This window comes from Aspergillus novofumigatus (genome assembly GCF_002847465.1).
Source record: "Aspergillus novofumigatus IBT 16806 chromosome Unknown P174scaffold_13, whole genome shotgun sequence".
NCBI lineage: Eukaryota > Fungi > Ascomycota > Eurotiomycetes > Eurotiales > Aspergillaceae > Aspergillus > Aspergillus novofumigatus.
The window spans coordinates 1-22,312 of NW_020194286.1; the positions used below are offsets into that span (position 1 = coordinate 1).

At 49.2% G+C, this 22,312-nt stretch overlaps 8 protein-coding genes across 8 annotated transcripts; 5 read left to right on the forward strand and 3 right to left on the reverse strand.

Annotated features, from left to right (window-relative positions):
- Window positions 1–76: 76 nt before the first annotated feature.
- P174DRAFT_465011 (uncharacterized protein) lies at window positions 77–842 on the forward strand (the record flags this gene model as incomplete). The annotated part of the gene is made up of 7 exons (XM_024830487.1): window positions 77–169; window positions 202–221; window positions 254–339; window positions 379–452; window positions 480–518; window positions 569–697; window positions 750–842. 7 exons carry the CDS (start codon window positions 77–79, stop codon window positions 840–842), a joined length of 534 nt encoding a protein of 177 aa, XP_024677089.1.
- Window positions 843–1,547: 705 nt separating this feature from the next.
- Window positions 1,548–2,140, forward strand: P174DRAFT_465012 (V-type proton ATPase proteolipid subunit; the record flags this gene model as incomplete). Its single annotated transcript, XM_024830488.1, has 4 exons — window positions 1,548–1,630; window positions 1,676–1,819; window positions 1,905–2,008; window positions 2,076–2,140. 4 exons carry the CDS (start codon window positions 1,548–1,550, stop codon window positions 2,138–2,140), a joined length of 396 nt encoding a protein of 131 aa, XP_024677090.1.
- Window positions 2,141–2,842: 702 nt separating this feature from the next.
- P174DRAFT_446330 (mitochondrial 37S ribosomal protein mS38) lies at window positions 2,843–4,295 on the reverse strand. Its single transcript, XM_024828555.1, has 2 exons — window positions 3,886–4,295; window positions 2,843–3,784 (listed from the first exon to the last, which is right to left on the reverse strand). Exons 1-2 carry the CDS (start codon window positions 4,235–4,237, stop codon window positions 3,102–3,104), a joined length of 1,035 nt encoding a protein of 344 aa, XP_024677091.1. The 5' UTR covers window positions 4,238–4,295; the 3' UTR covers window positions 2,843–3,101.
- A 525-nt stretch (window positions 4,296–4,820) lies between these two features.
- Window positions 4,821–7,117, reverse strand: P174DRAFT_446331 (guanine nucleotide-binding protein subunit alpha). The gene is made up of 6 exons (XM_024828556.1): window positions 7,072–7,117; window positions 6,527–6,990; window positions 6,277–6,461; window positions 6,031–6,194; window positions 5,718–5,976; window positions 4,821–5,659 (listed from the first exon to the last, which is right to left on the reverse strand). Exons 2-6 carry the CDS (start codon window positions 6,654–6,656, stop codon window positions 5,318–5,320), a joined length of 1,080 nt encoding a protein of 359 aa, XP_024677092.1. The 5' UTR covers window positions 6,657–6,990; window positions 7,072–7,117; the 3' UTR covers window positions 4,821–5,317.
- A 2,648-nt stretch (window positions 7,118–9,765) lies between these two features.
- P174DRAFT_446334 (uncharacterized protein) lies at window positions 9,766–10,085 on the forward strand. Its single transcript, XM_024828557.1, has one exon. It carries the CDS (start codon window positions 9,834–9,836, stop codon window positions 9,990–9,992), a length of 159 nt encoding a protein of 52 aa, XP_024677093.1. The 5' UTR covers window positions 9,766–9,833; the 3' UTR covers window positions 9,993–10,085.
- A 104-nt stretch (window positions 10,086–10,189) lies between these two features.
- On the reverse strand, window positions 10,190–10,749 carry P174DRAFT_446335 (uncharacterized protein). Its single transcript, XM_024828558.1, has 2 exons — window positions 10,657–10,749; window positions 10,190–10,596 (listed from the first exon to the last, which is right to left on the reverse strand). Exon 2 carries the CDS (start codon window positions 10,448–10,450, stop codon window positions 10,295–10,297), a length of 156 nt encoding a protein of 51 aa, XP_024677094.1. The 5' UTR covers window positions 10,451–10,596; window positions 10,657–10,749; the 3' UTR covers window positions 10,190–10,294.
- A 934-nt stretch (window positions 10,750–11,683) lies between these two features.
- On the forward strand, window positions 11,684–14,864 carry P174DRAFT_68051 (M13 family metallopeptidase). The gene is made up of 6 exons (XM_024832426.1): window positions 11,684–12,065; window positions 12,129–12,318; window positions 12,450–12,935; window positions 12,988–14,086; window positions 14,146–14,546; window positions 14,601–14,864. Exons 1-6 carry the CDS (start codon window positions 12,022–12,024, stop codon window positions 14,676–14,678), a joined length of 2,298 nt encoding a protein of 765 aa, XP_024677095.1. The 5' UTR covers window positions 11,684–12,021; the 3' UTR covers window positions 14,679–14,864.
- A 1,845-nt stretch (window positions 14,865–16,709) lies between these two features.
- Window positions 16,710–22,150, forward strand: P174DRAFT_508067 (mitotic regulator LTE1; the record flags this gene model as incomplete). Its single annotated transcript, XM_024831420.1, has 5 exons — window positions 16,710–17,034; window positions 17,079–17,098; window positions 17,181–20,347; window positions 20,413–21,599; window positions 21,654–22,150. 5 exons carry the CDS (start codon window positions 16,710–16,712, stop codon window positions 21,899–21,901), a joined length of 4,947 nt encoding a protein of 1,648 aa, XP_024677096.1. The 3' UTR covers window positions 21,902–22,150.
- Between the last annotated feature and the right edge of the window lie 162 nt (window positions 22,151–22,312).

Consider the following 22,312-nt stretch of genomic DNA (forward strand, 5'->3'; position numbering starts at 1 on the left):
AATTTTGCAAGGAGTCTGCAAACCTCTTGTGGAGTTCCGTTGTATCCTGTCGTCAGAGAAGAACAGTCATTTCAGCATGGGCAATATTCTCCGTCAAGTTGCGAAGCACGCTGATGGCAGCTCGAACGAACCGATGCCAGCTTCATCTGAACTGGAGAAGGAGCTTCCCGTTACATTGCAGAACACAACATTGCTGAACAGAGGGTCTCTGTTTGGCCCTGGTCGAGAAGCCGGGTACCGACGTTGTACTCAGCGGAACTTCTACTCAGGATCGCCTCGTCCAATCAATCCAGACCGGTGGCAAACTTCACCGTGTTATGAGTGGTGGAGGGGGATGGGGTAAGAAGCAAGGGCTGCTGTCATTGATCCGGAGATGAGCTTTTTGGAAGCAAAAGAATACGGAGAGCTGTCAGTCCTTGATCATTTATTCCCACGGTGATGGCAGGACCCCGGTCCAAGAGCCACTGCCCTTTGAGCAGCCTACAATGGCAATGGACGATTTGTCGTCGCTGTCACAAGTTTGCTAGTCCAGGCGACTACGTTCAATTCTTCGTTTCTGTTGAGCCAGGCCAGGACGCACAGTGGCCTTCGGGCATTGTCAGAGCTACCTCAAGGGAGCGTTTCGTATCATTTCGGTATGGTTTCTGATGCAGATATGCCGGCAACCGAGGCTACTGAGCACACAGGTCTGATAGCCGTTCCTCGCTATTTTGGCGCTCTATCGGAGAAAAGCAATCACATACTTCCAGCCCAAGATTGAGGCAAACTCCAAAGGAGGTGTGCTTGGAACCAGCACCAAGTGTGATATTCCTGGAAGTCGAATTGAGATGACTTTGGCATAAGATATCTGAACTCAAACACATGTAATAGCCCACAGGCGTGTATATTGTACAATAGACTCTACTGGTCATTTCACGCAACATTACGTAGAAAACTCATAAACTTCTCATGGTTCAAGTTGGTTGACTTGACCCATCACTATTGTCGATCTGCCAAGCCGTAATCACGTGGCAGCGCAGATGGTAGCTGAGCCTCTCCGAAGCAACCAGCGTGTTCGCACTTGACCTCCAACTCCATCCCGAAACCACAAAGCCTTCGCATTCATCGCAACGAGTAGCTTCTGCAGTCCTTAAATCGCCCGTTGTCGATCACTTTACATCTCCTTGAGCTTCACAAATCACATTTTTGATAGTCCGACGGTTCGATCTTTCAAATGCACGGAACTTTGGTACGTAATCACTTCATCTGCTCCTTTTCAACTAGCTACTGCTCGAATCCCGGTCAACCCTGCATCAATTCCAGCAACCGATCTTAAGTGCTAATGATTTCACCTGAATAGCCAGTTTATGCTGTGAGTATTCCGCTCTTCCACAGCCACCGATACGAGAGCTCTTTTCCGTACTCCCACGGATAGCTTCGTCATTGTTTCTCCAGCACTTGGAGCAATCTCACTCGCGTCTTCAAATACAGTCAGTACTGACTCTGATAGCCCTTCTTCGGTGTCTCGGCTGCACTCGGCCATTGTCTTTACCTGCTTCGAGCTGCCTATGGAACTGCCAGGCTGGTGTCGGTGTCTGCGGGATGGCGTCCTCCGGCCCGACCTGATTGTAAAGAGTATGTTTCCGGCATCGTACCGGTTTGACATTTGGATGTGTTCACTGATGGCTTTCCATAGACATTGTTCCATTGTCATGGCTGGTATCATTGGTATCTATGGACTGGTCGTATCCGTCTTGATCGCAAACGACTTGAGTCAGAGTATTCCTCTGTACACAGGGTTCATTCAGTTGGGTGCAGGTCTCCGCCGTCGGTCTCGCCGGTATGGCAGCTGGGTATGTTCCATCACAATCTCCTTCCTTGGATTCTATTTCGTTTGTCCCTGAACTGACCTTGCTCGCCTGCAGCTTTGCCATCGGTATTGTCGGTGACGCTGGTGTCCGCGGAACCGCCCAGCAACCCAGACTTTATGTCGGCATGATTTTGATTCTGATTTTCGCTGAAGTGTTGGGTGAGTACCATGATATGTGACTCTTCCATAGCTTCATATCACTAACCGTCGCTCGTTCTTTGTGCAGGTCTGTACGGTCTTATCGTTGCTCTTCTCATGAACTCTCGCTCGAGAATCGACGCCAAGTGCTAAACGGGCACTCTATCGACTCTCACGAAATGAGAAGGATCGAATCACTATCAAGCGAGATTAGCCCGCCCTCTTTGTGTGTACAAATTGCATTTTTGGGATGTGGGTTGCTCAAACACCATGTAACGAGATAATTGACCTTATGTCTCGGACATGGTAGCAGGATCTGCTGTCCATTGTCCAGGCTAAGGTACGAAAACTGACTTGAACGAGGGAGGTGGATCTGGGGCTCTTCAACTATAAATGGACAACAGATATAATGCTGATGTGTTGGCGGCCGAGAGATGTAGACTAGGAAATTGGGGTTGGTTCACAGACTCTGGTAGATACATCGCAGGGCCAACATCCGCGGTGAACTTGTACTTTATGCGAGTTTGTTGTTGTGATCCTAGCTAGTCTGGGTCATTTCTCTTGCAATGCTGAATGTTTTTGCTTTTTCCGTTATTTCCATGTATGTTCTTGTTGGCTGGCTGGCATTCTTATTCCTGTTTTCCAGCTTTCGAATATATCATTGCTATCGCAACTACACATTTATTAAACCTGATGGCGATCCGTGCAATGGTGAGATGAAGGACGACCGTTACACTGGGCGACCTTAGCCCGACACGTCGGCAAGCTGAATAGGACGCGGATTTCAAACCATAAGTGGAAAGAGTCAAGTATATACTGCCATTATGGTGATGGCTCTAGACGGAGGATAGTATAGGATAGTATACGGAATGATATTGTCTATTGATACCAGAATGCTGGATACTATGCATCAGCGAGGAAGAAATACCACAAGGACTATGTCAACAAAGCTTATGAGAGAAAGCATTGACAAGCATACGGGAGCAAGACCCGTCAGCTAAGAGACAGGCCCAACGCTTCTCAGGGTTGTGGTTGGTCAAGGAAAGATGAGACAACGAAAAAGAAGAGAGACGCGGGGTGAAAGTGAGAAGCCAATGAGGTGCGGAAAGTTCCCTTAAGCCTTGTCCAGCTTGCGTCGCAGGGTTCTCGTCCTGCGCAGCAGCTTCTTGAACTTGTGCTTCTTCATCTTCAGCTTGCGTCTTCTCCTGGTGCTGATGGCATGCATCGTGTTGTTGTCGCGCAGGCGCTCGATGTACGAGTTTTCCGAACCGTGGGGTATGTCGATGATAGCATCGTTCTCCCCGGCTCCTGGAGCCTCCAGGTCCTGCGTGGGGACGAACGGGGAAGCATGGGCTTGGTATGTCTTGCGGCCGTCTGGATGCGTGGACTCGTGGATGGTCAGAACAGTCGAGAAGCTGGAGGTCTCTTCGGCGGTGCTGGCATCCTTGGCCTCGTCGTAGGGCACTGGAGGTGGCGGGGGTTGGAAGGGACGCAGGCGTTTGGTGAGTTCTTCGATAGAGATTCGCAATTCGGACATGTTCATTCCTTCAAGGCCCTCCGCCTCATTGAAGCCCCGACTCAGGATGTTCATCTGGTCGTCTTGCTCGCCGATGTACGCCGCGTTCTCCATGTGATGAACGGCGGAGGAAAGTGTAAGAATCACATCGGCCGGGTCGGACTTGGAGGGCTTCTTCGCGGTGAAGATGGCATCAAAGGCTTCGGGGCTGGAGGGTGGAGGTACAGTGGTAGAGACGGAGATAGGTCGATGAATGGAGAAGAATGACGCAACATGGACATCTACCGAAAGACAAATAAGTCAGTTTGGAAACTATAGAGTCAAACAACATGCGAAGCCATAAATGACATAGCCGACTCCGCATATCAAGCATAATACTGACCGTGTGGCTGTAGATGTTGCGTTGATGGAACACTGGGCAATCTCGAAAACGCAGCATGCTGATTGGACTTGGAGCCATTCCGGCCATCCTTTCCCCTCCGCTTTGAAGATTTACCTTCACGCTTATCCCCAGAGTTCACGCCTTTCGCGGGTGTCTGAGAGGAAGAATCGATGTTCCTTGAACCATCGCTGGGCTTTGAGGAAGAGGAGGAGTATCGGCGTTGACGCACATGCTCGGTCGTGCCGAAGAAACCATTCGAAGACGAAGCAAGAGCTTGACTGGATGTTCGAGAGATGGCGGAAATAGGCACAATGGGCGTCCACACAGCCCGGCGAACGGAGGATGGTAACATTTGCGCTACTAAGCAACCCAGCAAGTGGGTAATGGAGTTTGCTTGAAGCCGGCGAGAGATGTTGAAGGCGAATTCGAAGTCGGAATCGATCATGCGGAAATGGTGATTATGTCAGCTACTCCTGCCTCAGGCATGAACACATTACATGATCACGTGGCTCACCCATGAATTTTTCAGTTACGGTCCTCATACTTGCCTCGTAAGGAAATGGTGTCCTTGTTTCTGTTCAAGTTTCTGACAAAGGTGAGAGAAAATTTCTCAGCATGGACCTGCTGCGCCACGACCAGCTGGATAGCTGAATACATCAAAAAAAGTTTACAAGAGCTATGCTCTTGGTTTCCTTGGCCTTTGTTGAGGAGAATATAGCACTTTCATGGCTTAAGGTAGTACTAGAGATGAATGCGCCATAGGACTAAGATAGCTACATTTTATAACATCAGACCTATCTCGTCATTAGCTCTGGTAAAATGATGTTTATCCGCAGTTGAACCTCAGTATTTGTTCTTGAATAATGACAGAAGCTTAGATCGGCAGACCACACATACTACCTTGAAAATTGACTTTGATAAGGATTTGATCGATTCCTCTATCATTCCCAATACTAGACTCAGTAGTAATCTATAGCTGAAGAGATACGAAGACAAGAAGTATACAGGAAGTATGAACAGGTACAAGTGATAAGTAACAATCATTAGGTATTCCAAACACCAAAGAGGAATCAAAAGAACGTTAAAATAGAAAGAATGGGTATCACCCAGCAGTATATAGACATAAGTACCATCGCTGAAATGAGCAGATATGGGAATCAGGCTGTATGAGCTTTCATGCAATGTAGCATGGCAACGTAGCGAAGAGTCCACTATCCTTCGATTGATCGCTTCAATGAGCGGAAGGAGAGATGGGCAGGTATAAGATATACAGGGCAAGATATACAGAATAAGGATATGTAAGGAGTGAAAAATCCAGGAATGTGAACGCTCTCATATGCAATGGGAAAGAAGCCATGAAAAGCAGTGAGAATCCAGCGTCTCAGGTTGGCGGTAAGCCTCGTCAATAACGATCGTCTCGGTCAGAGGATACTCATAAGATGAGCGTGTGGAGATTCTTCTGGATGATCATGTCCTGTACAGATTCCATAGTCGCTTTCAAAAGCGTTGTGTCTGTAGCATTGGTGTAGTGGATGTAGATCTCACGGTCCGGTATTCGGTTGATACCGCGGAATCTATCGGCGAAGTACCGCGCTGCGGCGTCGAAATCCGAGTTCGAACCATTATAATCTGGAAAGTGCTTTGATACCGGTGAGAATTCGAGTTTCGCCCTGAAAAGGTCGATTTTGTTCAGGAATAGAATGATGGGCTTGCGCTTGAACCATTCTCCGTTCACCAAAGATTCGAAGAGCATCATTGCTTCGTGCATTTGGTTCTGCGTTTGCGTTAGATAAGATGCTTCTTCAGAAGCACTGAGGCTGAATTCGACTTACGGCATTTTGATCCTCTACTAAGCACTGGTCGTAGCCAGATAGCGCGACCATGAAAAGAAGGCACTGGACACCTTCAAAACAGTGTATCCATTTTTTGCGCTCAGAGCGTTGCCCACCAACGTCCATCATTCTGAAATTCATTTGCCCCAGCTCGAAGAGAGTCTCGGTGATACCAGTTGTCCTTAAACGGGCCTGCAGCATGTCCTGGTTGTCTGGTAGCCAACCGGGCTTGAATAACCGGTCAAGCGACCCGAAAAAGCTAGAAGAGAGTAAGTAATCGCTGATGAGCAAGATACCGGTCGAAGAGACCTACTATTGCAAATTGTCATGTAGAGCAAACTCGTGACCTCGAGACACGGCTTTTTGCACCCCTGCGTCAACCCACATCTCCCTCATGGCATCGCGGACCTTGTAATCTGAAAATGCTTCGTCCGATCCTACATCGGGCTCTAGATTGTCTATGAAATCCGCCAATTGCTGAAAATTGAAACCAACGGTTAGTATCATAAGTCGGACCAAAGCTTGGATGGGAAATATAGAGGGTTCCCCTTAAGTTTACCTTTGTATTCTCGAGTTCGAAATCAATCTGCTCTGTGCGCATAATATCCAGCAAAACCTTAAATGCGATGACTAGATTAGAGTATATAACCGCACGTGTCTGTCGTCGCTCATCCTCAGGAAACCCTCCTGAATGGATAATGCGCATTTGTTTGATAATTGTTGATTTACCTGACTCCCCAGCACCTACAAGGAACCATCAGTATGTGTGTTCGAGCTTATGGATGCGCCGTATCGTTTCAAGGGCATACCCAGTAGAAGAATCTTGATTGTCCTGTCCATCAATTTCTTGTCATTCTTCAGCGTTTTGTCTATCCGAGCTGTCCGCTGAACAGCTTCTTTATCCGCTGCTTCGGCCTGCTTGGAGCTCATGCAACCCATGATGTAGGTTTCCGTAGTCGAGGATAAAGCGTGGAGATAGGAGACAAGGCAACTGCAGTCAGGAGAAATATGGTCAGTGGACCGGCATCGATAAAACGCACGCGAAATCAGATCTTCAACGCAGATTGCGAGTTTCTCTCGAGCTGAATCAGGAGACTGCGTGCACTCCACCAAGCAACCACCTAGCGAAAGGACATCGAGACATGTATCAATGATTCAACATAAATACGAGGTATAGCAAGGCAGGAAGGTTCGAGGAAAGCGCTTATTATGGGCAGTGTTCGGAGCGGAAATCTATCGACCTACCCGAAAGTACGTTCGAAGGGCTGTGGTTCTATTGGTGATAATGTTACAAGTCAGTACATAACCTTGACCGGGGAAGTCGTCTCAAATGCGCTCTTTTGTATAAACGTACTTTCACAGCTTCTGTTATAGAAAATGCCGACGTCGATATCTTTCTGCCGCTTTGATGTATCAAGGGTTGCAGACCGTTGCTCTGCCCTGCGGTGAAATGAATCGGGGGCACTTCCGATTGTGAGGGAGGTATTGTCGAAAAGTTCGAGACAACACAGCCGACTCTATAGCTTGCGAGAATCCGGAGTCGTAATCGCAAAATCAGCCGCGACAAATTCCAAAATATCACAAGCCAAATTCGATAGTTCAACCGCAACTGAAACCGACTCAGATCCTGATGGGCGGAGATTCTGGGGTCTCGGATAGGTCGAATGGCGGAGACAAAAGTCCCGACAAAAGAAGGGGACTCCTATGCCGACAGGCCGCGATGCTTCCTCAACCCTGCAGGGGTAGAAATAGCAGTTACTCGCAGTTACTCGAAGAAACTAGCAGGGGCTATTCGACGTCTCTTGCAGCAATTCCCGTAGAGCGTACACCGGTGTCACGGCGTCCTCTAGAGCAAGGAGTTCGGGCACAGCGGACCGACTATTGTGGAGGGGAAACAAAGAAGGGAAGAAAGAGATGAAGACTGGTCGCCAACAGATAGGAGAGATAGTACATGTCTGTCGTCCCACAAGACAAGTAGACAATGGAACGGGCCAGAGACCAAGCGGGGGGAGTTAGCCGGGATGGGACTGCAGGTTGGAGTACCTTAGCTTAAAGTCGTAATGGTGGAGGTGGAAGTGGAAGCCTTCCGGAGTAGGAGTAGTAGAAGTGTCAAGTGAGATGGGCACAACGATTATTATTCAAGAAGTTCTAGGCTTGCGACCCGACCGGAGAAAGGCTAATTTGGCACCATTTCTCTTAGCTATTCAGTTAGACCTCGGGATCAGGTCGACTTCTTTGGTATAGTTTCGTTATGTTTATGTTTCAGAGCGGTTATCGAGAGTTGCCCCTGGTTCTTAAGGATTGCGTACTCGGTAGTGTCTACCTAATACTGAGTAGCCACCTAGGTAATGTTCATTAAGAGAAAACACCCAAAAAGGCGCTCCTTGGTATGTCTTATTGTTTTGTTCTAATATTACCTCAGAAGTTCTTCTCCTCGAGATACTATTGGACTTACCGACCAGGACCATTTTCAAGTAAAAAAGGTACGGGATGAGGGAACAAATGAACAGAATTCCAAGTGGCCCAGAAGGTCCAGTTGTACCCACTAGGATGGGCCATTAACGACTCTTCATTCTTCCTTCGAACACGCCAGGAACTCTTCCATGTCTCTTTTGCTGCACCTAGAGACTAGATGCATACACGCAGCATATTCCTGTTGTATCATCCATGAGACATCAATTATCAACTGTGCTGTGAAACAATGCCGCAGTCGATGTCCCCGTCCACCTATATGACAATGCACCAGCCACCAAGCCATGTGTCGCTGCTCCTGGCAAACTAGTATCTACCTATCTTCCTAGTCCATTATGGCCCAACCCGAGCCCATGATTAGTTCCCTTCATTCCCTGTGCTTTCCCCTAAATCTTCTAGTCTCCACAGAAGGCAGGCCCCATTCCCTTTCTTGGCGAGCAACTGCAACCGAACGACGCCACGAGGCAGGCATGAATCGCATTTTGGCCGGATTGGAATGCAAGGATCGACAGAGGGTTACTCTTGGTACATCCATTATTACAGAGTAATATTATTGCTATTTGCTTAGCAAAAGTCTGCTTCTGGTACTCTGGTATCTATCTAAAGAGTCCATATTATTTCATTTTTCGGCGCATTGTACAGATTCTGGATGGTGTGCATCTGATAGCGAATGGTATCACTTGGTCTAGCCTAGTGCGGTACCTAGGTAGCTTTCCGAACATGGTACTAATACTTCGCTATGACTCGAGTCCACTCAAAAAGGAACGATTTTCGCTGAAATCAACTTAGGACTTTCGGAATTTGGCCCTTGGCCCCTTTGGTTTCATGATCTCCTTGAACAGTACTCTGTTTGAGGTTAGACAGGGATTCCTAGCCCGATACGAACTTACTCGAGGTAGATGGCAAGCTGCACCACATTTCTCTCAGGTATCTATCTACCCTAGTATGCACATATGCACAGATGGAGAAACAGACAGAATAGCAGGTTTGTACAGATCATACGCTGAGACATATTCTTGCAGCTTGAAAGTATAATAGTACCTAGATACGGAGTGCTTCGTAAGGTAGACCATAATAATGAATGCCTGTACGACGTCAACGCAGTATGACAGGTATCATAATAATCATTATTATTCAATGTAGATCCTGTGCGTTTTCGGTTTGCAGTCCGAGGCCCAAACCTAAACCAAATACATGAAAATCAGAGTGGAATCGCCGAGTTCTAGTACCTGGCTTAGGCCGATACTTGCCTTATCTGGTTGGATTTGATGTCTAATCTCGTGTCTCAAGACATGAGCACACGACTGATTCTAGAGGACAATCTTGCATGATTTAGCAGACACTGCTCGGTAGTTCTCCTCTCATTATCACGGATCATTTCGGTATGACTCTATTTCACACCCGACGACCTCCTCAGTTGTCACGGTCCACAACCTTGACACTCAAGTATCCATCAAACCACGTGTTGGCCGTGGCGCCTTAGCTAGTTCTATCCACAATGACCTGACCCTTGGAATCCCGGATTATAGTATCACCATCTGACAAACCACTATTTCAGCTAACTTACTCCACATTCCATTTAGAATCCAATCCGGCAGTGACATTCTCCCGAGTCTGATGCTCTTGAGAAATGAGGAGAACTGGATGTTTCCCGGCACTTACGAGTCATACGTTTTATTAACACAGCATACGAGCCCTGCCAGTAACCTCGCTGAAGTCTGGGTCTGGGCTGTATGGCGCATGCCATTGCAACAGAATGGGCAGATTGCATGCAAGGAGACGAGCTTGAGAGAGCCATGCTAAAGCCTAAAGCATGGTAAATTCTTAGCCTTGCCCTTGCAGTAACATCTGTCGACTACCAAATAGATAGTCAGTCCGTCATGGGCTAGTCTATGGCCTGATTGTGACGAGAACCCACTTACTTAGAAGCAGCAGCATCTGAGTATATTTTTTAACGTCCTTAACCTTGGTCTCATGTGTGCGATATGACAGTGACTTTGCAGCATCAATTTGCATCAGTTGCCAAGCACTCTTAACTTCATGTCACAGGCTAACCACTGGTCAACCACGTTTCGGACTCTTCATCATAGCTGTTAAAGATTAGTCTAGTGAAATTGTCCGGGGAAGGAAAGCTCTGGATTCAGAAATGAGCTCTGCCAGGGTGCCAGGGGTTTGCCCCGTTGGTGACGCATCCAACAGGCGAAAGCACAAAGAAGAAAGCCCTTAACCAAGGTGGATATGGATTCCCTGACCAAGGACATGTCAGAGTAGAAGTTCTGCAATTTCAAAGCTCCACCAAATCCCGGCACTCCTACCACTGCCTCTTGCTATCTGCCAGAATATGTATGTGTATGACAATAATGATACTGTCACTCGATAAACACCGTCTTCCCGTCCTCACCGCTATCTGATATTATTAGATTGTCGTAGATATGTCAAGACAACACACCGGAGGATTTTAACATACAGGGTTAAGGCCAGTGTAGATACCATATAAGACCGCCATACCGAGGTTCTATTTTACAACTTTAATGCGATCTCTTCACTGTCTTCGTTTTCGTGACCGTGTAATAGTTTCTTTTAAACCCTCAAACATAGTCTAGATCCTGTCAGCCAGGAACCTCCTGTTCTGCGTCGCTGGTGAGCAAGTGCCGATGTTTGAGCGAGATATTGCCGTGTCTACTCCGTACTTATTCATGATCAAAACACCACCATCATATATCCGTATTTCCCAAGATAGAAACAGTTATGAAATAGATGAATGCACAATGCGGGTCTATGAAGTACGGAGTACCCGTAATCCACCTTGGCTGAAGATCATCATAAGAGTTAGGGAACGTTGGGAAATGTTTGATTTGGGAAGTTTCTGCTTTGGCCTCCTGCAAAGTGGGAAATACCTCTCCGAGCCGGCTCTGCTGATGACTAGAAATCCCGTACTCCGTACAGCATAGAGGGCTGAAGCCAGATCACGCCATAATAACAGGAGAATATAGCTGAGATAACTGGATGAAGGGAAAGCTAGCATGGGCTGAGATAACCATCCACTATGAACTTTCCACTCTGAGTAGGTTTGCAGTGTCTCTAGCTTCATAGAAGGACTAGATTAGATCGCTAGGAAAGACAAGGATAATTCGGGCTTTGGCAGGTTCCGTTCTTTTGCCCAACCGTTTATTTGTTTCCGGACAATTTAACTGAGCCAAATCAACATAAAGTTTGGCAAACTTAGACGAGTTGTGGGGCTGTGGTACTTGCAAGTTGACAGTTGACGGTTGACAACTAAAGGTAGATATCTAGTCCGTCTACTGGATAAATGGGAGGGTAATATGCAACTACCCCGACAATGATCATCATCAGAAGCGGATTACGTTTCTCTATATGAATGTTCAGGTCCTGGATTTCTACTACCTTAAGTGTTATTTCATACTCCGTGCAGCCTGATTTCTTACGATCTCAGCTAAACTTGTCTAAATTGAAGAATGCTGGTCAACAGGTTGTATCACTCAACCCATGACCGATATGTTGCAATACAAAGGGTCCGTCATACATATTTCAAGCTCACAGAACATCTAATAACGTGCCTTTGGACATTTCCAACTTTGATCGCAAGAACAGTAACTGTTTACCCCGTACAACAGCTCTAGCTAGCGGCTTACTCATCATTGATCCAGCATGTGACGCCATCCTTGAATGAAACGGAGGACAATTGAGGAGAACCTGTCTTGTGAACGATAGAGCTCAGAAACCCAAGGACACGAGCTGTTGTATACTTTGTATTTTTGATCATACGCATAATAATCACATATATACTGAACGAACTTTGAAGTGGCCCGCCATGAGCTACAGGGAGGAAATGACTCCCAGCTCTCCCCCTTACAGGTTAGTTGCAGGACAGTGGCCGCCGTCACCGTCAAGCATTCACTAACTATCTCAATAATGTAGTCATGACGACTCTGACGATGCCTTTATACTACGAGAACTATCGACCCCCGAGCTTGAGAAGCGCCGGTTCCTCTACGCCGATGACCATACCCGAGATGGCAGTCTCGATATCGATGGGTTTGACGCGAGGTCGTTCGACACACCGTGGTATCGACGAAGGGGATCTTGTTTCTCAATGATCCGATTTGCTGTATTCTCTATAATGATATTCATCTCCATCGCCTACTACTTTTGGTCTATAATTCCTAGTGCGTCCATATCATGCGAATGCAGGTCCTCATTATCCCATTCTAACCATCGCGCAGACGAACCGTCCGACAGCGTTCCTCCCCGCCCTGTGTCCCCCCGCTCTGCGAATCACCAGAATGTGTACATGCTGCCTCCGAAATTCTGTACAGTCTAGATCCCAACTATGCCGAGATCGATCCTTGCGAGGACTTCGAGCAATATGTTTGCGGGGGCTGGAGAGAACGGCACGATCTGCGGCCTGACCAGGGCTCCATGTTTACTGGGACTCTCATGGCCGAAGCAGCTCAGATGCGCCTTCGACACATTTTGGAATCCACAAGTGCCCCTGAAGCTGCTGATGAAGAGAACTTTAGGAAATTGAAATCCGCTTACAATGCTTGCTTGGACGAAGCCGCAATCAGCAAGCGTGGTAGTGAGCCATTGGATGCTTTGCTGGCTCAATTCGAAGATATCTATTCCGCAGAGTCAGCTGCGGTTGGTTCGGATGTCAATATCACAGATGCAGTATTATTTCTCATGAATTCTGGCGTTACGGCGCTGGTGGAAATGGGCCCTGGTGTGAGTACTCCAGCCGTTGGCATTCCACATCTTCTTGTTCTAACAGGCGAAGCCCGATGATCGTGATCCGGACAAAATTGTTATCTCTGTCGGCCCACCAGACGAAATTGGGCTTCCGGTCAGGGAGTACTACAACAGCTCCCAGACTGTGTCCGAGTACACCGAAGTGTTGAAAGAAGTTCTTGGGGACTTTGTCGGACAGGACAAGCGAGTCTCCGTTGAGGATATTGTGCTGTTTGAATCGAAGCTAGCAAATGCAACACCAGATGCGCAGACCTTGCAGGATGTGGAGAAGTACTATAACCCACGCAATTTTGACCAGATCGAATATATGCTGCCACAGATCTCTTTATCTACCATGGTTTCCGCGCTTTCCCCTGCCGATTTCAAGACCGACCGCCTGATTGTTTCTTCGCCTTCCTATATGGAGTCCCTGTCGACTATTCTGAGAGAAACCCCTAGGAAGACTATTCATCAGTTCTTCAAATGGAAGATCATCCAGGCGTATGTGGACCAGATAGAGGACGCCAAAATCACGCCCCTGCGCAGGTTTTCCAACAAGCTAGCCGGCAAAGACCCCAAAGCTACAACCGAGCGGTGGAGAACGTGTATTGGGTCGTTAGATCGAGGACTCAGCTGGAGTCTCAGTCGATTCTATGTTCTCGATGCCTTTTCCAAGGCATCTAAGGAACTGGGTGATCAAATTATTTTGGATATCAAGCAACGATTTGTGAACATCCTACACCAAACTAGTTGGATGTCGCCCGAGGTACGGAAACTCAGTATTGAGAAAGTCGACAACATTGTCCAAAAGATCGGATACCCTACCAAGAGTCCAAATGTGATGGACCCAGCGGACATCGAGAGGTATTACCACGAGCTTCATATCTCCAATGACACCTTCTTTGAGAACGAAATGGCTATTGCGAAGTTTGATCTTCACCGAGCCTGGTCGAAGTTGGGCAAGCCCACTGACCGAAACGAATGGGGAATGAGTGCACCAACTGTGAACGCCTACTACAATCCTCCCTTGCAGGAGATCGTGTTTCCCGCCGGTATTATGCAGCCGCCAGTATTCTACGGGAAATCTGCACCCTTGTATCTAGCCTACGGAGCGTTTGGCGCTGTGAGTGGGCATGAACTTTCCCACGGTGAGTGAAGCCCTATATGAGAACTATCATCCTGAAAATCTTCTTATGGTCCGCGCTAGCTTTCGATTCGACTGGTCGGCACTATGACCAGACTGGGAACTACACCGACTGGTGGGACGAGAAGACCGTCCAAGGTTTCGAAGAACGCGCGCAGTGCTTCGTTGATCAATACTCAAATTTCACCGTGCCAGGAGAGAATGAGGAGCCTCTCCATGTGAACGGGCGCCTTACTCTAGGCGAGAACATTGCAGACGCTGGAGGCCTCGGAGCCGCGTTCCAGGCATGGAAGAAGAGAGACGAAGCCTCGCCGGATGCTCATCTCCCCGGCCTTTCCAACTTTAGCAAGGAGCAGCTCTTTTTCATCGCCTATGGGAACTGGTGGTGTGCTAAGACGACCAAGGAAGCCGCCATTCAAGCTATCTATACTGACCCCCACGCTCCTAAGTTTGCAAGAATTATTGTGAGTTGAACGCCTGCCCGTTTTGGTATAGAATAGCGTTGACAATGATGGCAGGGCACGATGGCCAATTCTCGCGAATTCAATGAGGCATTCAATTGCCCCACCAAGAAGCCCGTGTGCAAGCTCTGGTAGCTGAAGTGGTTTTTTCTGCTCATTAACTCTGCAACATATCTCTTGCTTGATAATGTACCATTGGGCGCCTGTAATCTTGTTAAATGATATATCGACTGTACTGGCTATAGTCTTGGTTAACGTCTACTACTGCTTTGAGATTGCTCAACCATGCGTCCTTCCATGTGTCTCCAGTTGATTCCTCGAACAATCTGCAAACCTGAGTGGCTCTTCATCTACCCAGCATCGGGTTCGAAAACCGTTATGTGTCAGATGGTCAATCGCCTTGTAGAAAGGTAAGGTAGCAAGACCAAAGTCCAGCTGCACGGAGTAGATCTGTCAAAACCCGCGGCAACTCTATCCCTCAGCTGTCAAGGTCTGTACAAAGCAGACTCAGCTACATACCTGGTAGCTAGACGACTCGTTCTCGCACAGAGGTTGGCGAGCTACATACCAGATAGCAGATCGTAGGGGCAGGACGGAGTATTCTTTTTTCCATTTTACTCCTTTCTCCTTTTCCCCTTTCCATTCCTGCCTCCTTTTTCTCTTTACCATGACACTTCGTGTTCTTTCCACCCCCTTTTTGAGGTTCTGAATATGTACCTAGTACGGAGTATTTAGGGACGGACGTCACAGGTGGGCGATCATTCGATGGCCTAAAATTAATCCGTCCCACTTTTGTAGCTCCAACGGTCCTGTACTCCGTAAGTGTGTTAGGTATCCAAGTTGATACAGTGGACAGGTATCCTACTTGTAGTAGCAGTTAGTTTTCGATTTTCCTGCCTCATACTCCTGGCTTTAGACTACGGTGTGCACCTGTCACTCCTGGTTTGATCTGCTGGTCCAGCCTCCATGAAACATCCATCGGCGGTTGGATGTGAAGTCACGCGGGCTGTCCGAACACTAGTAGTTACAGAAGACTCCCTTGGTGGCAGGCCAATAATCCGTATATAGCTGTAGATCAATCAACCGCAAAATTTCGATAGCACTTGTACTTTGGGCATAATTCCGAATTTGGGCCGTTAGAGTTTGGTGGAGACAAAACCATAATATTCTACGGAGTTAGGTAGATAGATAGGTACCGCTTTCTAAAACCATGGATACATAGAGGCCATCCCCATGCCCCGGATGCCATTGACTTTGTACCGCACGGTAGAACCATAGAACAGTAGAATTCAAGTTGTTTCTATGGCTCAACCGTCTGAGGAGAGAGTCCTTAAAAATACCTCAGCTACATGATTCAATAATTGATGCAAAGACGGAAAGGAAGAAATGAGATCCTTCACATGATCCTTGGATGGATCATGAGTTCCCTTAGACAGTTAGAACAGACTGACAGCCACAGAGGTTCCGCCGGACTGGAACGGTCCCACGCAGCGCCCCCCCGATCAGGGCTGGATTCAACGAACTAGTGAGACGGTGATGCGCGTCTTACCTGTTTCTAATTTCCATTGCTTCTCGTTCTCGCTCTCTTTCTTCCTCTCCATCGCGCGGCTCCTGGGACATTCATGGGATATGGAGTACTTCATCATCGTGTCCTTCATGACTTGACCTCGTTATGAATTAATGAATCTGTTTCTGTTTTGTTTGAGAACCTGTTGTACGGACTACTATCTGTTTTCTCCGAGGCTTCTCAGCAACAATCATCTTGAAGTGATACATCACCTCCGTTATCATCTGTCGCATATTGTCTAATCTTCTATTATTCGCTGCCCGTATTGATTCGATTCTGTCAGATGCCGAGCCAGTTCGTCACACCGTCTCGGTCTTGGAATCAAATCTACCCTGTCATTCGTCATCTCTTCCTCGCAGCCCGCAGTCACCACAATAAGCACAATATCACCAACGCACTATAGCCTCACCAGGTTTGGTCATGTCGTGTCGCAAGCACGGTTTTCAACCCCAGCTTGGGCTGTCCATTCGTCTTCCCTCGGTGTAGTCGACGCGACCTCTGTGAAGCAGGGGGACGACTAGTCCACTACACATATCATCTCCTCGTCTTACATAGACCGTACTCGATCTCCCACGGTTTTTCTCCCTACATTAGCCGACATGGAGTCGGTGGTATTGGCACCTGACAATATATCTCTCCAGTCGGATCGGCCCAAGGACTTTTCCCCGACCGTACGCGAACGTGAATATCTCGCGAACGAACCAATCGATATTGAGACCCGGTTTGCGACGTCAGCCTCCAATTTACGACGCGCTCACACCGTGGCACAGGGAAGGAACATCGCAAAATCAAATATTGGCGTGAAAGCGGTCAGGGGAAGGGTTGCAACCTCGATCCTACGTGCCAAGGACAGCCATGAAGTACTGAAAAAGCGTCCTGTTAAGCGCTTCGACATCCCACAGGCCCCGCGTGATGCGCTTGCAGGTGCGAGGGAACCGAATCACTTCACAGTTGGAAATGTCGGGCAGAATGGCAAGATCTTTCTCAGGTATGGTTGGAGCAGGCGCTCAGGTTTCACGAAGCTTGGGAGAGACCACAAAATGACTAATGAACCACCTTGATTCGTTCAGGCCGATTCAGAATCCGTTGCACAAGGAACCGCATCCTACATCCTTTCCCCTCCACCTGCTCGGTCCAAGACCAACCACTTGCATGTGCAGTCACGCAGTCATGATGGAAACGACCCATCACGATGGTCCAATTCGCAGCTCTCTGAACTGCGCCCCGAATTCATATCGGAGGAAGCTGGTGAGGACGGCGATTCTGTGGTCACGGACGAGGCAGCCTCTGAGTACAACCGTCAGCACCAGCACCGCCAGCGCGCGCATTCCTTCTCCACAGTATCAGAGCAGCAATCGGTGTCGGGGGAGAAGCGATACGGAGAGCTTCGGATCTTCATTGACAGACCCGACGATCGACCCAGGACTGCAGATGAGTCTCGGCGCCCGACACTGGATATCCCAATCCCCCATTACCGATTGGGAACGCCACAGTTCAATACCGAAGGGAGTGCTGCTTTGCACAGCTCCGTATATTCGCGAGCATCCTTGTCCGACAATTTTCGCGTCTCGGGTTTCCTGAGAGAAAATTACAGCGCTAGTCCCAGTCCTGGTCCCAATGTCTACATTGGGGACTCATTTCAGCCAGAAAGGCCGTCCTTTGCTGCCTCCATGTTCTCTGGCCAGCCAGCTATGGAGATGCCTCGAGCCTCAACTGCGACGGTGAATCCGGTCTTCTACGAACTGAAGGAGCCCATTGAGCCCTCCATATACGACCGCCTCTCTTCGAAAATGCATGACGGCTCTGTAGTCCGTTATATCTCTGGGACCAAGGACATCGGCGCGGCCACTCCAGCACGCCTTGTAGCGCAGATATCGTCCGAGTCGTTCATGGATTATGAGCTCGTGTCTGACTTTTTCCTCACCTTTCGCTCTTACCTCTCCCCCGGTAATCTTCTCTCTCTTCTGCTCGCTCGGCTGCAGTGGGCTATCAATCGACTTCAGGACGATGGCAGGATTATCCGCATTCGTACCTTTGCGGCGCTCCGGCATTGGATTCTCAATTATTTCGCCGATGACTTTGTCCCTGATTATGACCTTCGCGCTCGATTTTGCGACACAATCAATACCATGTACGACAACGTCAAGGCCCGGGAAGGGGGTGGGACGAGTGACTTGAAGATCTTAATCGACCTTAAGCGCTGCTGGCATGGCAAATGTGCCGCCTACTGGGACTTGCCGACAGGCCATATAGCTCCAGGCGCCGTCATTGTCCCGGGTGGTCCCGACTTCGAAACAGGTCCCAAGGGCGAAGTCAATGCGGAGGAGCACGAATACGATTCCACAACGCCTGAAGTCAACCAGGAACACCAAATTGGTGTCCAGCACAGCCTCCCTGCTTTTCAACAGATCCAGCACGATCGGAACAATTCCACGGCTACGGCAAAGAGCATGCCGGCATCTACAAGAAGCGATCATAGTGTTCAGGCCACGTCTTGTTCCTTGCCACCCAAATCTCCTAAGCGCCTCTCCGTACCTGTTGCCGCATGCAAGGCGCCTCATCCAGTGCCTATAATCCCGTCTAAGCTTCTATGTTCCCCACCCGAGTCCCCTAACGTGTCCCCAATTATAGCGAAGCGGCTCCCGTTCCATGGCCATGCGCACAAGCGCAGTGGTAGCTTTTCCGACTCCGTTCGGGATGACAGGGCGCCTTTGTCTTTGCTGAAGCTTGAACAGCTGGCGTTCGCTTCTCAAGAGATACTGAACCTAGGAAGCCTGATTCGCGGCGAGCTGTATCCTCCAGCCGAGTCGTACATGACCATGATGGCGCCGCCTTCTCCCCCTTTGCCGTCGTCCGCGAGCGCTGGCGCACAGGACCGTCGCAATACAATAAATGAGACTTCGAAGCCTCCTGGCTCGAGTTCAGGGATGAAGACGATTATCGGGTCTATTCGCCGAGCTCTACATAGTAGGCACGGAGGACAAAGCGTCTCGTCGCGTGCCGCGAATGGCCAATGGAGCCCTTCAATGCGGGGGAAAACATCAGCCTTACCTAACAATGTAGCCTTCGGATCTGATCTGTACAGAGACAGAAAGACCGCGTCGACGTCAAAGAGACCGATTCGAATCGATATTTTGTGCGACGAGGCGTTGCAAGAATATCGTTGTGCGGTTGGCGAGGTAGACTCACCCCAGACGGCTAGGGCCCCCAGACCAGAAGTGACCGAGCAAGCGATGGAACTGGAAGGCAAGAAGACAGACCGCCCGGCTCCCGGCTTCGACCGCTCAAAGGCCAAAAGTCAGATTACCATGGGCAGTCAATCTATCGTCATTGTGGATGCCACCGGGGCGGGAGATCCCGTCATGTCTGGAGCTGTGCTGGAGCATTCGATGGGGCTTGAGCAATCTCCTGGCTTTCTGAACGCTGCGTACACACGCACAACTGTCAAAGCAGCCTCTCTGCGCCCTCCGTCTCATAGGTTGGATCTGGCAGAAGATCAATATTCCCTGCCCATCTACTACGAGGAAGCGGACTCTGGGCCACCTAATCGAATCTCGAGGTTCCTCCGCTCATCTGGAATCTCTGACCCCCGCCGATCATTCTCCACGGAGCGTTTCTCGGTCTCTTGGAAGAGAACATCTCCCTCTCTTCGTCTCCGAAAGTATGCGTCTTTTCAAAGCGGGATATCGAGACAGCGTTCGGCCATGGCGCGAGAACCATCGCTACCGCCAGCTGCTCATTCCAACCCTTCTAAGCTCACCGTTGGAACGCAGGTTGGACCAACGCTTCGTCGGCGCCCTGGTGGAGATTTGCGGCAGATGCAGACCGTGTGTGGCCTGCGGTCGCGCCCGGACTCCGGGTCATTTGCTTCTGGATCAACCTATCGCAGCTCCTTCCCTGATAGCATGATGAGTGGACAACATCATGATGTTTCCAGGCGCCAAACGAGCCTGATCCCTCCTAATCCGCGATATGAGTTGATTCAGACTCACTCGTCTCAGATGCTGAGGCGCTCATTTGAAGCTGCTATTGCTCAGTTTGCGCAGATTCCGGATGATGACGACGGAGGGATCGAGTCAGCGTTGTTGAAACTGGAGGGAAAGTGGCCCGGGTCCCCTACCGGCGGGGAACCGGCAGGCCTCTCCCAGGGTGACATGTGCAGAGAGCCAGACCATCTTCAACACGGTCAGGCCCTCGGGTCGTCTGACCCTACAACATCGGAAGTAGCTCACAGACGGTGCCAAAGTTTGCTCGGGACCGATTTGCTCTATCCACAAGCACGGCGGCGCCTTTCCCCTCCAGACCGTACTCCGACTCGCTTGCGGGATCGGAGTCGGGGGAGTCGTATAGCTCAATACCCCTGCTCGAGCGAGGCCTGAGTGACGAGTCGATGAAGAAACCCGAGCCGACCCCGGGATCGCAGAACTCCACTTTGCTTCGGCCTAGGCTGAGCAGGATATCGATTCAGGACACGATGGAAGTTCAGTCCTCTCATCCATCTATCGATATCGTTCAAAAGACCGATAGCCTTGAATGTATCCCACGAGGGTCCACGCTGCCTGTGCCTTTATCCAGAGACTCTAAAGACCGACGGGGACGCCTTTCAGGACTTTCGTCCGAACTTTCTGTTGATATTATAGGATCACAGGAAGCTTTCGACCCGCGGCTCTCGTTGGGCACGCAGAGTCTTGGGGATTCCTCATTTGGGATTCCGCCTCATCCTCTGGCTCACCCTCCTTCACCCCCGATGACCATACAGAATCCTCGTTCAGTGGCCTCCTGCACCACGCCCATGGATCCAGTTCTGTTTCCGGCGGAGCCATTAACCCCAGACCCCTCACCTAGGAACAAGAACACTGAACGGAACAATCTTCGCCCGGTGAACACGCACCACGTCTCGGGTGATGTACTCTCTCGATCTGAGATGGATCGCCAACGCTACAATATCTCCCAGAACCATGAACCAGACCATGTCCCATTTATCCTCTCATGCGAATCCCAGATCCTTGCTCAGCAGCTGACCATAGTCGAGATGGCTGCGCTCAGTGAGGTGGATTGGAAAGACTTGGTCGATATGAATTGGAGTAGCGGCTCGCCCTCCACTCGGAACTGGGTCCAGTTCCTTACCGAGGAGGAACGAAGGGGAATAGATCTCGTAGTGGGTCGATTCAACCTCATGGTGCGATGGGTGATTTCGGAGATTGTTCTCGTGCGTGCGGTAGAAGAGCGAGCTAGCACCATCATCAAATTCATCCATACTGCTGCTCACGCGAGACGGATCTGCAACTACGCAACGATGCTGCAGATTGCCATTGCTTTGTCTTCTACAGACTGTTCGCGACTGCAGAAGACTTGGGCTCTGGTGCCTCCGTCGGAAAGGCGCCTGCTAAAAGACATGGAACTACTCATCCAGCCTGTGCGCAACTTCCATGATCTTCGCATGGAAATGGAAACGGCCAATTTGCAGGAAGGCTGTATCCCGTTTGTCGGTTAGTGAGCTCGCGGCCGACGGTATCTCATAGACATACTGACAGGATTTTCAGGATTATACGTCCATGACCTCACCTACAACGCGCAGAAACCAGCGCAGGTAGCAAACCCCAACGGAGAACCGCTGGTCAACTTTGAGCGATATCGCACGGCAGCCAAGATCGTCAAGAGCCTTCTTCGACTGATTGACGCGAGCACCAAATACAAATTCGAGCCTGTGCCGGGCATCATCGAACGTTGTCTCTGGATCGCATCGCTTTCCGAAGATCAGATTCAAAAACGCAGTAGGATGCTGGAATGAGCTTCTGATACCCCAGTCGTTTTCTCTTCCTGCTTTGGTCTCTGAGAGATTTACTGACTTATTATTTGCATCTACCTTGGAGGAGTCTTGTCATTTTGTGCATTTGCGATTGCCATGGTGTACACCTATACCCTGCAGGGATATCATCTTGTTCATATTTTTGTTATTCAGCTGATCATGCGTGAGCATTATGGATGTACACTATATACCTGCATTATTTAACGCTTGGAGGATGGGACTGAATGGAGCAATTATCGTTGATGGTATTTAGTGGTTGAAAGTAATAAGCGGTAACTTCATCCATGATTGTTGATGGAAGTGCGGCGGGCATCCCACTATAGAAATAACGGGAGAAGCGATGATGAAATGCGGGCATGCTTTTCCAAAATCAAGCTGAAGAGGATGAAACAC